The 13,029-nt window shown below is 49.8% G+C and overlaps 1 protein-coding gene across 2 annotated transcripts in view; it reads left to right on the top strand.

The window, feature by feature from the left end:
* The window catches only part of Tshz1 (teashirt zinc finger homeobox 1), a 73,132-nt gene extending 60,753 nt beyond the window's left edge, over positions 1–12,379 (top strand). For both annotated transcript variants that reach the window (XM_052742695.1, XM_052742694.1), the window contains exon 2: positions 7,797–12,379. In XM_052742695.1, coding sequence (XP_052598655.1) covers positions 7,797–11,023 — 3,227 coding nt within the window. In that variant the 3' untranslated portion in view covers positions 11,024–12,379. The remainder of the gene's footprint in view (positions 1–7,796) is intronic.
* Positions 12,380–13,029: the final 650 nt, after the last annotated feature.

Raw genomic sequence — 13,029 nt, 5'->3', positions numbered from 1 at the left:
TTACTTGATCTTGTAGAGCCAGAGACTGTTCCATTGTATACCTGCGTGCATGCATGCAGCTGTTGAAGAAACCCAACACTGTGCTCTCAGGAGAGCCTTGCGCCTCCCCCCCTTCTCAGTCCGCTCTAACTTCCCTCTGGCCTTTCCAAGTTTCTCCTGTACTGTTTGTTCCTCTTCCTGTTCTTCCTGACACCATGGAGCATCTTGGGAAGCTTTTCATCGTTTTACGTGCGATCTGTGCCACCCTTCTTGTAAAATGTGTTGTAACCTGCAGTCTGTGTGAGACAGAAGATTAGTATCTGATTTGCTTATGGGCAGACTGGGAAGGGTCTTGGAATGTGCTTCCTTATTTCTAAGCTAATTTTAAATTGAATTCTGGGGCGGCGAGAGAAAGCAGAAATTGTATTTATTTTAGGGCAGTTACCTATGGATTCCTAATTAAAATTGGAATCGAGGGGAGGTCATTTTTATTTACCGACCCTGCACTTCTTAAAGGTGGCTTCTACTGGGGCTTAAGTAAAGAAAGACTTCCATCGCAAGGCAAAAAAAAAATGCATCAGCAAAACGGCGTGCTAACAGTCGCAACCAGCAACTCAAATTTGCAAAAGTGATAGAAACATATTTGTCCCTATCACATCAGAGCAGAAGTGGCCTTTCAGCCTTGCTTGGCAGGGCGTCAGCTTTCCTGTGAGAAATCAGAACCATGCTAGCAAATTAATGTATATCTTGCTTGCATTTTTATGTTCTTTTCAGGCTGGGAAGGGATGTCTTGTGCTGTATCTGCTTTCTCTGCATTTTTTTCCCCCGATAGATTCGGACTCTCATCAAAACCACCTGCTCTCTCCATGGCAAAGGTGAAGTTGCTTTACACGTGATCAATTATAAATTTGGAAGAAGTTGTGTTTTGCAAGATTCTAGGATGAACTGAAGCCACACATCCATCCTTTAGGTGTGTGTGAGCCTCTTTTGTGAATTGGTCCCTTGGAGTAAATGTATTTTGATATAACGGCCATCTGTTCATGAGTATCACGTTTGCCAGTAAGAAAAAAAAAAGTTTGGTGTAGATAAACATGCAATTTGGTCTGATTATAATTTCACCAGGTGGCAATACAATAGCAAAGTTGGTGTTCACTGTGAGGGCAGTCACCAAGCGGGACTAAAGGCCTGGGGTTTTATTTGATACTTTTAAACATCCACTTTCCTTTCACAGCTGACTCTCCACGACAGGGGCTAATGTGGAAAACAGAGCATGAGTGGAAAGCACCCCCACGCCTGCACCACGTGGATTGCCCCCCCCCCCTTCAGAGGTTCCCAGGAGCGGCTCTCATACCCACTTTGGGCTTCCTGCCTTTCTTCCCCGGTGCTATGGGACATTCTTAAAGTCGGTGAAGCTGATGAAAGGCACATGAGAAGAGGGCCCCAGATAATCTACTGGGTCACACCTGGTGTCAGGACACTGTCTGTACTGGGTCAGCTTCCATGGGGACAGACCGATTGTCATTCTCTTCCTGTGGTCCCTGGGGATAGTTTGAGTGGCATGTGGCTGAGCTGGGATGCCTTTCCACAGCAGCACAAGAATATACCAGTGGTCATGTTAGTATGTGTTATGGTTTATGCTGTGTGTACATCTTCCGGGCGCAGCAAAGATGAGCAGGTGTCTTGGTGCCTTCTAGCCACTCTGATAATATCATAGACTGGGTGAGAGAGAAACAGTGAAAACTGACTTTCTTCCAGTTCGGAGGCCAGAAACCCAGGCTGAGGTATCAGCAGATCTTTTTGTCATTTCTCTGTGTCCCCCTGTTGGGGAAGGGGCAAGGCAGCATTCTAGACCTTCCTTTATGAGGACACTAGTCCTACTCACATGGGCTCCACCCTCGTGACCCAATCACCTCCCAAAGTCCCTCCTAATCCCCTCACACTGATGATTAGAATTCATAGGTGAATTCTTTTAAAACAGAAACATTAGAGCCATAGCAACAGATAAACACAGTGTTGGGTGTAATGACCACAGTGATTCCTGTAATCTTAAAACTGCTTCATTACCATGGTTGCATTTGGGGAGGAATCAAGGCCCCAAGGAGTGAATTGGTGTGTTGGGCTTACCCTGTCAACTAGGATCAACAGCCTTGAGTCTGTCCTTCTTCCTTCCTCTCTTTGTGCCAGACTGACGTTAAAGGGACATAAGGTGGCTGTCCCTTAGGAGGGAACCACAGTGGTCATAGACCAAGTGCAATCAATGCAAGTGCACCCTGTTTCTCCATATCCAGGCATCCTGGGAGCATCCTTTTCTTTGGATCACCCCTAAATCCCAGGGTCACTGGGTTGACCTGCTTTTGCATGACTGGTATTGCAGTTGGGGCCCTTTGGTGCATCCCTCTCTGGTTGAGACAGGCCTGCTTTTGTGGCTATTCAAGTCAGGGTATGGGAAGCCCTTCTTGCTGTCAGCCTGCAGAATCCAGGCTAGGGAATTCTTTCATGGCCTTTGTCCTGTGACATCAGCCATCCTTTTCTCTGTAGGTGTTCAACTTCGAAAGGAAATTCTGCAGGCTCTGGATTCTTAGGGTTCTGGCTGGGGATGCCAGAAGTCTGTCTCTGGCATTTGGAAGTAGAGTTTCTCACAGGTGAAGCTGGGAGCTGGTTGGGTGCTCAGCAGCCCCTTTGGAAGGTAGAAAGATCTAAAGGGTAGCCCAAACTACCGGGCAAAGGTATTCAGTGGTTTGGGCTGCAAGACACACGCCTGTCCCCAGCTGTCGCTCAAGGGTTTGTGCTTCCTCATGTGTCACAGTGAAAAAGTAACTAATTAAAATAGATACAGTATGCTAGAGAACATGGACAAACAGGAAACAGCTGAGAAGTAGAAGGAACTGGGAGAGCGTGGGATACAAGGGCAAACGTGAGGTCAGAGGTGGAGGCTGGAGTGAGCCTCGCTAGCTAAAAACCGGAAGAGTGGGCTACCTGCTGCCTGTCTGGAAGACTCTGCAGCTGCCTTCCAAGGGGCCACTCAGAGGGGACATGGAATGAGGAGCGAAGGGGAGGTGGATGAGGGCATGCCGGACAGCCTGGGAGGGACCACAGATGTTTGATTGATTGGTCAGCATTAAAGAAAAGGCAGAGTAGTCACGTCCCCGCCCAGTAGGAAAAGTTATTCTCTGTGCTCCTTGGACCTGTTGGTGGCTACACCCAGTGGGTGCTCAGGGAACGTTACATGTGGCTAGCTGATCTCAGAAATGGCATGCAGTAGCTAATGTGAATTGAATGGAAAGCTCTGGAGAAGATTTTGAAAATACAGTATTTACCAGGAGGCACTCCAGTCAACATTAAAATACCAGCAAACAAACAAGCAAACCCATGCATCCATTAGCTTGAAGAAGTCACCATTAACTTGCTCTGAAAAGGGTCCCCCTTGGACTGCACACACAACTTGGTTCTGCTTTCCTTGTCTTTGACTTTCTCCGTGTCATTAGATCATGGGGTGTGTGTGTGTGTGTGTGTGTGTGTGTGTGTGTGTGTGTGTACACATGTGCATATATGTAGGTGTATGTTTATGCATGTGCTTGTTAAGGCTGGAGGTCAACCTCAGGTGTTGGCCTCAGGATCTGCTCACCTGATTAGGCTAATTAGTTGAGACTGACTGACAGGAGAGCCCAGGGCCCACCTGTCTCCTCCTTCCCAGGGCTGGGATTATGATGTGCTGTTTACATGTGGGGTCTGGAGACTGAACTCGGATCCGGATCCTCATACTTGAGTGGTAAGCGCTGTGCCACCTGGCTGTGCCCTAGAACCTGCTTTTTAACATTTGAGTGGCATTTCCTTCTGGGAGTGAACTTCTGTTCTCTTGACTATCCCTCACTCTGGGAGACTTGGGCTTTGATAAATGTTCTGTGCCGTGATGCTGTGGGGAGGTCTTCGTGCGTGAAACTGTTGCTTCATTTCACACCATCTTACCCACCCAAGACTAAAGTTTTTGGACTAGAAGCCGTCAAATTTTAAAATCCCTCTCCTTTTTGCCTTGGGTATTTGATATTCTCTTGTTTTTAACTGTCTGGTGCCTCATAGGCCTTAATCCAAAGCCATACAGGCCGCGGGTTGATCACGGCTCCCCCTGTTCCCCGGTGTGTGTCCTACACCTGGTGCCATTGTCTGTGCCTGACATGGGGGTTCTGGAAATAATGGAAGGCGGCCCAGGCTTGCCTTTCACTGGCAACCTCTGTGAGGTGAGCGGAGCCCCAGGCTGGTGGTGATCAGTGTAGGGGTCATGGAAGGCTTTGGTGGTCACAGGCTTACGGGCTTTGGAGGGTGAAGTCAGGGCCAGTCATCGAGACTGCAGTGTGACAGACTCAGGAGGCCCAGAGCCAGCCAGGGCACACAGGGATGCCAGCCTGAGGTCTGTGGACCTTTGCCACTCGCAGGAGTATATGCAGGGCAGGAGAAACAGAAGCCACTTCCAGATAGGGGTGTCTGCAAGGTGGACGAGCTAAGTGGGACAGAGAGAAACCTGGCCGTCAAGGGCCCAGCTTCCACACAGTCTCCCACTGCCCCCTTCCCTCACCCTGACATGCTCACCCTGCTTTATTGAGACGTAAGCGCTGAGGATCAGGTTCTTCTCTCCTGCATCCACCCTCCAGAGAACTAGTGGTGGCGATGGGTTCGGGTGGAGGGTGGGGAGCCCTGTTCTTTGTGGTTCTGTTCCATGTCCCCAGGCAGTGGCCTGTTGTGCTGGCTTTGTGGGAGTGTTCATGATTTACATGTCAGCCCAGTCTGGGAGGCTCAGCATGCAGACCTGGAGGAAGGAAGGTAGAAAGGGTATGGTCCCTGTGACTACACTTCTGCTTGGACCAAAGGGAAGGCACACTTGTAGGATGGCGTGGGAAGAGGCTGCCAATACCAGATACCTGTGGTCCAGACGCCAGCCACTGCCCATGCCCGTCACCTTTTCCCCAAGCAGGACAGCCCAGCCCCACTTCCTGTGAGGGAAATGGGTCTTATGGGTGGCTCTCCACATGGTATACCAGAATTGGGTATCTTAAACATTTAGCTCTTGTGAGCAAAATGGAAATGTGTGTGAGTCCGGCAGTCATCTTAGGATGTTGCAGGCCTTCCATTTTCCAGCAGGGCTATAGAATTACGTGACGCACTACCCCGCAGTCGATGCTCACAGACAAAGCCCGGGCCTCACACTGTTGATCGTTTCTCACCCTAGTGGTGCAGCATTAGCAGAATTGTAATTCCTGGTTCATTAACGGACTGCTACTCCACGCTGCTGTGGATGGACCAGGACCTGTGTGTTCTGACTGCTCTGGGATTGTCCCCAGAGGTGGGCTGAGGCCAGGTGTAGAGAGGTAGTGTGCACAGGTATTCTGTAGGGCCTCAGGGTCTCCATGTGGCAGATTCAATGGTCTCTCACTGTGCATGCATATGTGTGTGCTTCTCTGTGTGGGGTGATCATGCGTGTGCTGCCACATGTGCTCACACATGCATGTTCATACATGTGGAGTGGTCATACATGGGCCCACATGTATGGTGTAATCATGTATGTGCTATCATATGTGTCCTTGTAAATATAGTAAATATAGTGACTGTGAATATGCTGTCAAGTGTGTGCAGGAGCAATCATGCACATGCTTTCATGTGTTCTTGTGTGTACAGAAATGATAGTGCTATCGTATTGTGTTTCTTCTTACACATGTGGATGACTATGCATGTGCCCTCATGTGTGGTTGCGTGCATAGGGTGACCATGCGTGTAATTGTAATGCATGTGTTCGTACAGACAGGGTGACTATGCTTGTACTGTTATTATACATGGTCATATATACATGAGAAGTACATGCGTTGTCATGCATGAGCTCACACATACTGTGTGACTGCACACACTGTCACGTGTGTTTGTGTATACAGGGCAGCCATTCCTGACCTGTGAGTGCCTGCTCCTCCTCAGCCTGAAGCCTTTCATTTGCAGGTGTGGAAGCTTCACCCACCCCTGGCAATTCTCCCTTGGGGCACAGAGATATTCTTTGTCCCTCCTGTCACTCCTGTCTGGAAATGCTTGTGCTCTTTGCCACGTTCCCTTAGGATCTGGCTCTGATAATGTGATAATGAATGATCATGTTTAATGAGACGCCCCTCGCAGGTCACGTCAGTGCATTTTAATAGGGGCTTGCTGGAGAATACCTCAACCTCGAATCCTCTACTTTTTCATGAAACACTAGGTCACCTAGTTTTTCTGTCAGAGAAAGGAAGGGCAGAGGGGAGAGGGGAGAGGGAAGAGGGGAGAGGGGAGAGGGAGAGGGAGAGAGAGAGAGAGAGAGAGAGAGAGAGAGAGAGAGAGAGAGAGAGAGAGCACACATTGCTCAAGTAAGTTTAGGAGGTGGTAAAATATGTCAGTAGCAAGATATGTCACATATCAAAGTGTTTAAAATGATCTTAGTTAAGAATCAAGGTACCTTATGTGGCCTTCAGCCTGCAGTCCTGCAGGCAGCCTTAGGCCTGTGGCAGCCATAGGGCCCTATACTGTTGCCTTTCCTAATAAAAATTATTAAGATAAAGTTTTCATAGCATCAAAGTGACCATTGTCACCATTTTTCAAGGTATAGTTCAGTGGCATCCAGAACATTCTTGCTGCTGGGCTGCCACCCTCATCTCCAACTAGACCTTTCCTCATCTTGCAGAAGTGAAACTGTAGCCATGAGACATCCTTTTCCCATTGACCTCCCCCCGACTCTGGCCCTGCACCCAGCACTGTCCTTCAGTGTTGTGACTGCTGGACAGACCTTGCATGAGGGCACAAGGCAGTGTTTGTCCTTTGTAAGCAGTCAGTCCTCCTTCACAAGCTACCCTCAAGGCCCGCCCATGTCTTTGCAGGGCCAGGGGTCAGGGTTTTCCTTTCTAGCGCTAGATGATGCTCTGTGGTGTGGATGACCACATCTGTCCATATGATGAATGTTTGCCTTATTTCTTCCTTTAGCTGTGTGTATGATGCTGCTTTGGGTCTTGGTGTGTGACAGTGGCCTTGGTCACCCTCTGGCAGTCTTTCATAGGTAGCACTGTGTTTTGTCCTAGATGTGATAAGCGTTTGTTTTTAGTGAAAACCATATTATTTTTACTGCTTGCCATGAAGGAGTGTTTTTATTTATGGAAACCATCGAATATTGCCTGGGAAATATATTGTTCTAAAAAGAGAGCTGGGCCCCTCCTGATTTCAACAAATTTGCCATAAAGAAATCACAGGGGGCTCGCAAGTCTAATGAGGATAGCATGTGGGAGGGGTCCCCGGGGCATTGGTGGGATTCCCTGTTTGTCCTCAGCGCTCAACCGAACTGTCTTTAAGAAGGGGCTGCTGGCTTGGTGCTGCATGCCTGTAATGCTAGCATCTGGGAGCTGGAATTGAGAGGATCAGGAGTTCAAAGCCAGCCTGGGCTACTTGAGACCCTGTCTGGAAGGAAGGGAGGAGTAGAGGGCGGGAGGGAGGGAGGAAGGGAGGGAGGGAGGGAGGAAGGGAGGGAGGGAGGGTAGAAGGGAAAGAGAATAGGGTGACAGGAAGTTAGAGAGAGCAGTGTGGAGGTTTAGGCTTCTTTGCTGAGAAGTCCTGCACTTTGTGGGGGATGGTCTCAGTATAGCCTTACTCCTGGCCTGCTGTGGTCCAATGGGCAGGCACATGGAGTTGATGTTGAGGTGGCCTTGTAGTCTGCAGGGAGCCTGGCTGAAAAACATCATTTTAAAGATCACCTAACTGCTGGGGAGGCTGCGTCCTTGAAGATGATTTACTCCTTCTGACTGTGCTTCATTTTTCTCTCCTAGCTTATGTTCCTGAGGAAGAACTGAAGGCGGCCGAAATAGATGAGGAACACGTGGAGGATGGCGGGCTGCCTTTGGACATTCAGGACAGCGAATTCGTGTGCAATGAGGAGACAGAGATCAAAGAGGCCCAGAGCTATCAGAATTCCCCAGTCAGCACTGCCACCAATCAGGATGCCGGCTACGGATCGCCCTTCAGCGAGAGCAGTGACCAGCTGGCCCATTTCAAAAGCTCCTCCTCCAGAGACGAGAAGGAGGAGCCACCGTGTCCAGATAATGTCTCCTACCCCCAGGACAGCTTGGCACAAATCAAAGCTGTGTATGCAAACTTATTCTCCGAGTCCTGCTGGTCTAGCCTCGCTTTGGATTTAAAGAAGTCCGGTTCGACCACCAGCAACAATGATGGCAGCCAGAAGGAGAGCTCCACACCTGCCCCCACACCCCCGACCAGCACCGCCAGCACCGCCGCCTGTACCACAGCCACCACGGCCATCACCAGCTGCAGCACCAGCACCAGCCACAGCAGCACCACCAGTAACAACAACAGCAGCAGCAGCAGCTCCGGGTATGACTGGCACCAGGCCGCCCTGGCCAAGACCCTGCAGCAGACCTCGTCCTACGGGCTGCTGCCTGAGCCCAGCCTGTTCAGCACCGTGCAGCTGTACAGGCAGAACAACAAGCTGTACGGCTCCGTGTTCACAGGGGCCAGCAAGTTCCGGTGCAAGGACTGCAGCGCGGCCTACGACACTCTGGTGGAGCTGACGGTGCACATGAACGAGACGGGCCACTACCGGGACGACAACCGGGACAAGGACTCTGAGAAGACCAAGCGCTGGTCCAAGCCCAGGAAGCGCTCCCTGATGGAGATGGAGGGGAAGGAGGACGCGCAGAAGGTGCTGAAGTGCATGTACTGTGGACACTCCTTCGAGTCCTTGCAAGACCTCAGCGTCCACATGATCAAAACGAAGCATTACCAGAAAGTGCCTCTGAAGGAGCCTGTGCCAGCCATCGCCAAACTGGTCCCGTCCACCAAGAAGCGAGCGCTCCAGGACCTGGCATCCCCTTGCTCCCCGGAGCCCACAGGCATGGCCACTGAGGTTGCACTGAGTGAGTCATCCAAGGACCAGAAAACGGCCAACCCGTACGTCACGCCCAATAACCGTTATGGCTACCAGAACGGTGCTAGCTACACATGGCAGTTTGAGGCCCGCAAAGCCCAGATCCTCAAGTGCATGGAGTGCGGCAGCTCCCACGACACCTTGCAGCAGCTCACCGCCCACATGATGGTCACTGGCCACTTCCTAAAGGTGACGACCTCTGCCTCCAAGAAAGGAAAACAGCTGGTGCTGGACCCTGTGGTGGAAGAGAAGATCCAGTCCATCCCCCTGCCCCCGACGACTCACACGCGGCTGCCTGCCTCTAGCATCAAGAAACAGCCGGACTCCCCTGCAGGCTCTGTAGCCTCAGAGGAAAAGAAAGAGCCGGAGAAGGAGAAGGAGAAAGCTCCTCCTCCGGCAGCCGGGGATGCAGAGAGAAAAATCAAGGAGGAGACGGAAGACGCCGCCGCCGAGAAGTTTGAACCCACCACCCTCTATCAGTACCTGCGCGAGGAAGACCTGGACGATAGCCCCAAGGGGGGCGTCGACATCCTAAAGTCGCTCGAGAACACTGTGTCTACCGCCATCAGTAAAGCCCAGAACGGTGCGCCCTCGTGGGGTGGGTACCCCAGCATCCACGCAGCCTACCAGCTGCCAGGCACCGTGAAGCCGCTGCAATCAGCCGTGCAGAGCGTGCAGATCCAGCCGTCTTACGCCAGCAGCGGGAAGTCACTGCCCTCCACAGAGCACAACGCCCTCCTGCACTCCCCAGGGAGCCTTACACCCCCACCCCATAAGAGCAACGTGTCTGCCATGGAGGAGTTGGTAGAGAAGGTCACAGGCAAGGTCAGTGTGAAGAAGGAGGAGAGGCCCTCGGAGAAGGAGAAGGTCTCCCCCGTCAAGGCCACCTCCCCCGTGGCAAAGGAGAATAAAGATCTTCCCAAGTCAGAGGAGACTGGGAGCAAGCCGCAGAAGAAGGGCTTAGACGTGGAAACTGGGAAGGCCAAAAAGGAGGGTCCGTTGGATGCTCACACCCCAAATGGTACAGAGCCTCTTAAAGCCAAGGTCACCAATGGCTGCAGCAACCTGGGCATCATCACAGACCACTCGCCGGAACCTTCCTTCATCAACCCCCTGAGTGCTCTGCAGTCCATCATGAACACCCACCTAGGGAAGGTGTCCAAGCCTGTGAGCCCCTCTCTGGACCCGCTGGCGATGCTCTATAAGATCAGCAACAGCATGCTGGATAAGCCCGTCTACCCCACGACCCCTGCCAAGCAGGCCGATGCCATCGACCGCTACTACTACGAGAACAGCGACCAGCCCATCGATCTGACCAAGTCCAAGAACAAGCCCCTGGTCTCAGGTGTGGCCGATGCTGTGTCCTCGCCCCTGCGGGAGAGTGCCCTCATGGATATTTCAGACATGGTGAAGAACCTCACGGGCCGCCTGACTCCCAAGTCCTCCACACCCTCCACGGTGTCGGAGAAGTCGGACGCGGACGGCAGCAGCTTTGAGGAGGCCCTAGACGAGCTGTCACCTGTCCACAAGAGAAAGGGGCGTCAGTCCAACTGGAACCCGCAGCACCTGCTCATCCTCCAGGCCCAGTTTGCCTCCAGCCTTCGGGAGACAGCGGAAGGCAAGTACATCATGTCGGACCTGGGTCCTCAGGAGCGGGTGCACATCTCCAAGTTCACGGGCCTCTCCATGACCACCATCAGTCACTGGCTGGCCAATGTCAAGTACCAGCTGCGGAGGACAGGGGGAACAAAGTTCCTTAAGAACCTCGACACAGGGCATCCTGTGTTCTTCTGTAACGATTGTGCCTCTCAGTTCAGAACTGCCTCCACGTACATCAGCCACCTGGAGACGCACCTGGGCTTCAGCTTGAAGGACCTCTCCAAGCTGCCACTCAGTCAGATTCAAGAGCAGCAGAGCGTCTCCAAAGTCCTCGCCAACAAGACTCTGGGCCCACTGGGGTCAGCCGAGGAAGACCTGGGCTCCACATTCCAATGCAAGCTCTGCAACCGAACTTTTGCGAGCAAGCATGCAGTAAAACTGCACCTTAGCAAGACACACGGCAAGTCGCCAGAGGACCACCTGATCTATGTGACCGAGCTGGAGAAGCAATAGTGTCCAGGTGTGCAAGGGACCGTGGAACATTGCACTACCATCCTGATTGTGCTGCACTAGGCCTGGCCTGAGCCGCTGAAATCAGTCTTTCCTTTGTTGCTGAACTGCCTATCTGGACTTGGTTTTTCTTACACATATTTTGTAGTTATATTTATATGCTCTTTGTCTGATCTGTGCATGTTATTTTTCTTTTTTTCCGTGAGTCAAAGTCTGACCTTTATTTTCAGCATCCCTTCTTGATGTTAAGCTATCTTTTGTAGGAAATAGTGGGGCACGCTCGGAGACATTGTTTAGCGGTAAAGGAAGATACAAATAGCAGCGATCAAGAGACATCCTAAAATTACGAAGTTGCCATGACAATAAAGGTCACAGGACCTGGTAGTGTCGAGTTTAACCCTTTGAGGACTTTATCTCTGTGCCTTTCACTCAAAAATTAAAAAAAAAAAAATTTAAAAAGAAAGAAAAAAAGGGGGAAAAGGCGCTTAAAGGCATCTCATTCAGATCAAAAGCTGTGTCAGACACAACTTATTTAATAATTAAAAAACGAGCTTTTATATGCAGGACTGGTTTGTGAAAAGACATGCATGCAGCGGTCGGAGACAGAGAGCTGTCTGGGACTCACGGGGTTAGGAAGCCACAACTTTATATGTTCAAAACAAAAACAACGTATACCCCAGTTGCCACTATGCCCAAACCCTCTGGATGCTGAAAAATGCCACTTTTGGCAAAAAAAAGTATGCAAGCTTATTATTTAAAAAATGTGTAAAAAAATGCTATTTCTTCTTTTTTTTTGTTCCTGTAAAATACTGCAGTTTATAGTTATTTACAAATGTAAGCTTTGGTATCAGCTGACCTTTCTATAGCGTGATGCATTGGTAAATGAAAAAAAAAACACAGAAAAAAAAACAAAAAAAAAATGGGGCAAATGTTGGATCCTTTCCTTGTGAATTGCCAGCGTCAGCTTACACACGCCTGTATGTTACATATCATATCATTTTAATCTATTCAACTTTCTTTGTACCTTCTGGCTGTATGCTTTCTCTTTTAACTTTTTATATTGTCATTTTATATTAAATTTCTGTGTATATAATGTAAAACCACAACTTTTGGATAAAATTTAGTTCCTGCAGCTTGATTTAAATAGAGAAATTTTACTGGCACCTGCATCTTCTCAGATGCATGTACTCAGAGGAACTATCAGACAAAAATAAATAAATAAAAACAGAGCAAGCAATGCACTATTAATTATACATTTTGATGTCCCATCATTAACACTGTACAGTACGTTTTGGTTCACACAGTTAAACCCACTGTTTTCTCAAATGTAAAATAAACCCACACGCAGTTCTTGATTTACACAGATTGTCATGTCGTCATTATTTTCCCTTTGAGATGTTATTTCAACCACAAGAGGTATTGCTTATGCAATCAGCCAACAAAAATTTTATTCAGACTCATCATTCCATCATTGGTGTGCTGACACACTTCATTCCGATGAGCAGCACTGGATGTTTACAAGTGATAATTAACATTCATACCTCCACGGGGTGCCAAGGCTTCCCAGAGTTCAGTCCTTGGGTGATGGCCACTTGGTCCCTGGATGAACTGTGGTGATTCTTTCAGATAATCCTTGAAAACTGTTAGAAATAGCTGTCATCAGCCCCTTGTGTACACCTGGGCTTCGTGGCCAGGAAGCAGGCGAGGCCTCACGGCAACTCAGGCCCTGCGGATCTCGGAATTAGTTTTGCTACAAAGGAGGAAAACCTGGTTTGTGAGCTTTAAAAAAAGTGCTTTTAGATTGTTACGTCTGGCGGTTTTTCTGTTCAGTCATTGAGTGGAGTCTTAGTTTTGTCGTTTCCAAGCACATGAGGGCTCCACCAAAAGGTCCAGCACTGGTCCTGAGATGTCATGACTCTACTAGCTTCCTGAAGTTGTTGCCCTGGTCCATTTTCAGCAACCAAGGAAACTGAGACCTCTGCTCTCCTCCCTCAAAACACTTAGTAACA

This window comes from Peromyscus californicus, unplaced genomic scaffold, assembly GCF_007827085.1.
Source record: "Peromyscus californicus insignis strain IS unplaced genomic scaffold, ASM782708v3 Scaffold_17__1_contigs__length_78620276, whole genome shotgun sequence".
Classification (NCBI taxonomy): Eukaryota; Metazoa; Chordata; class Mammalia; order Rodentia; family Cricetidae; genus Peromyscus; species Peromyscus californicus.
This window is presented reverse-complemented; position numbering and strand designations above follow the sequence as displayed.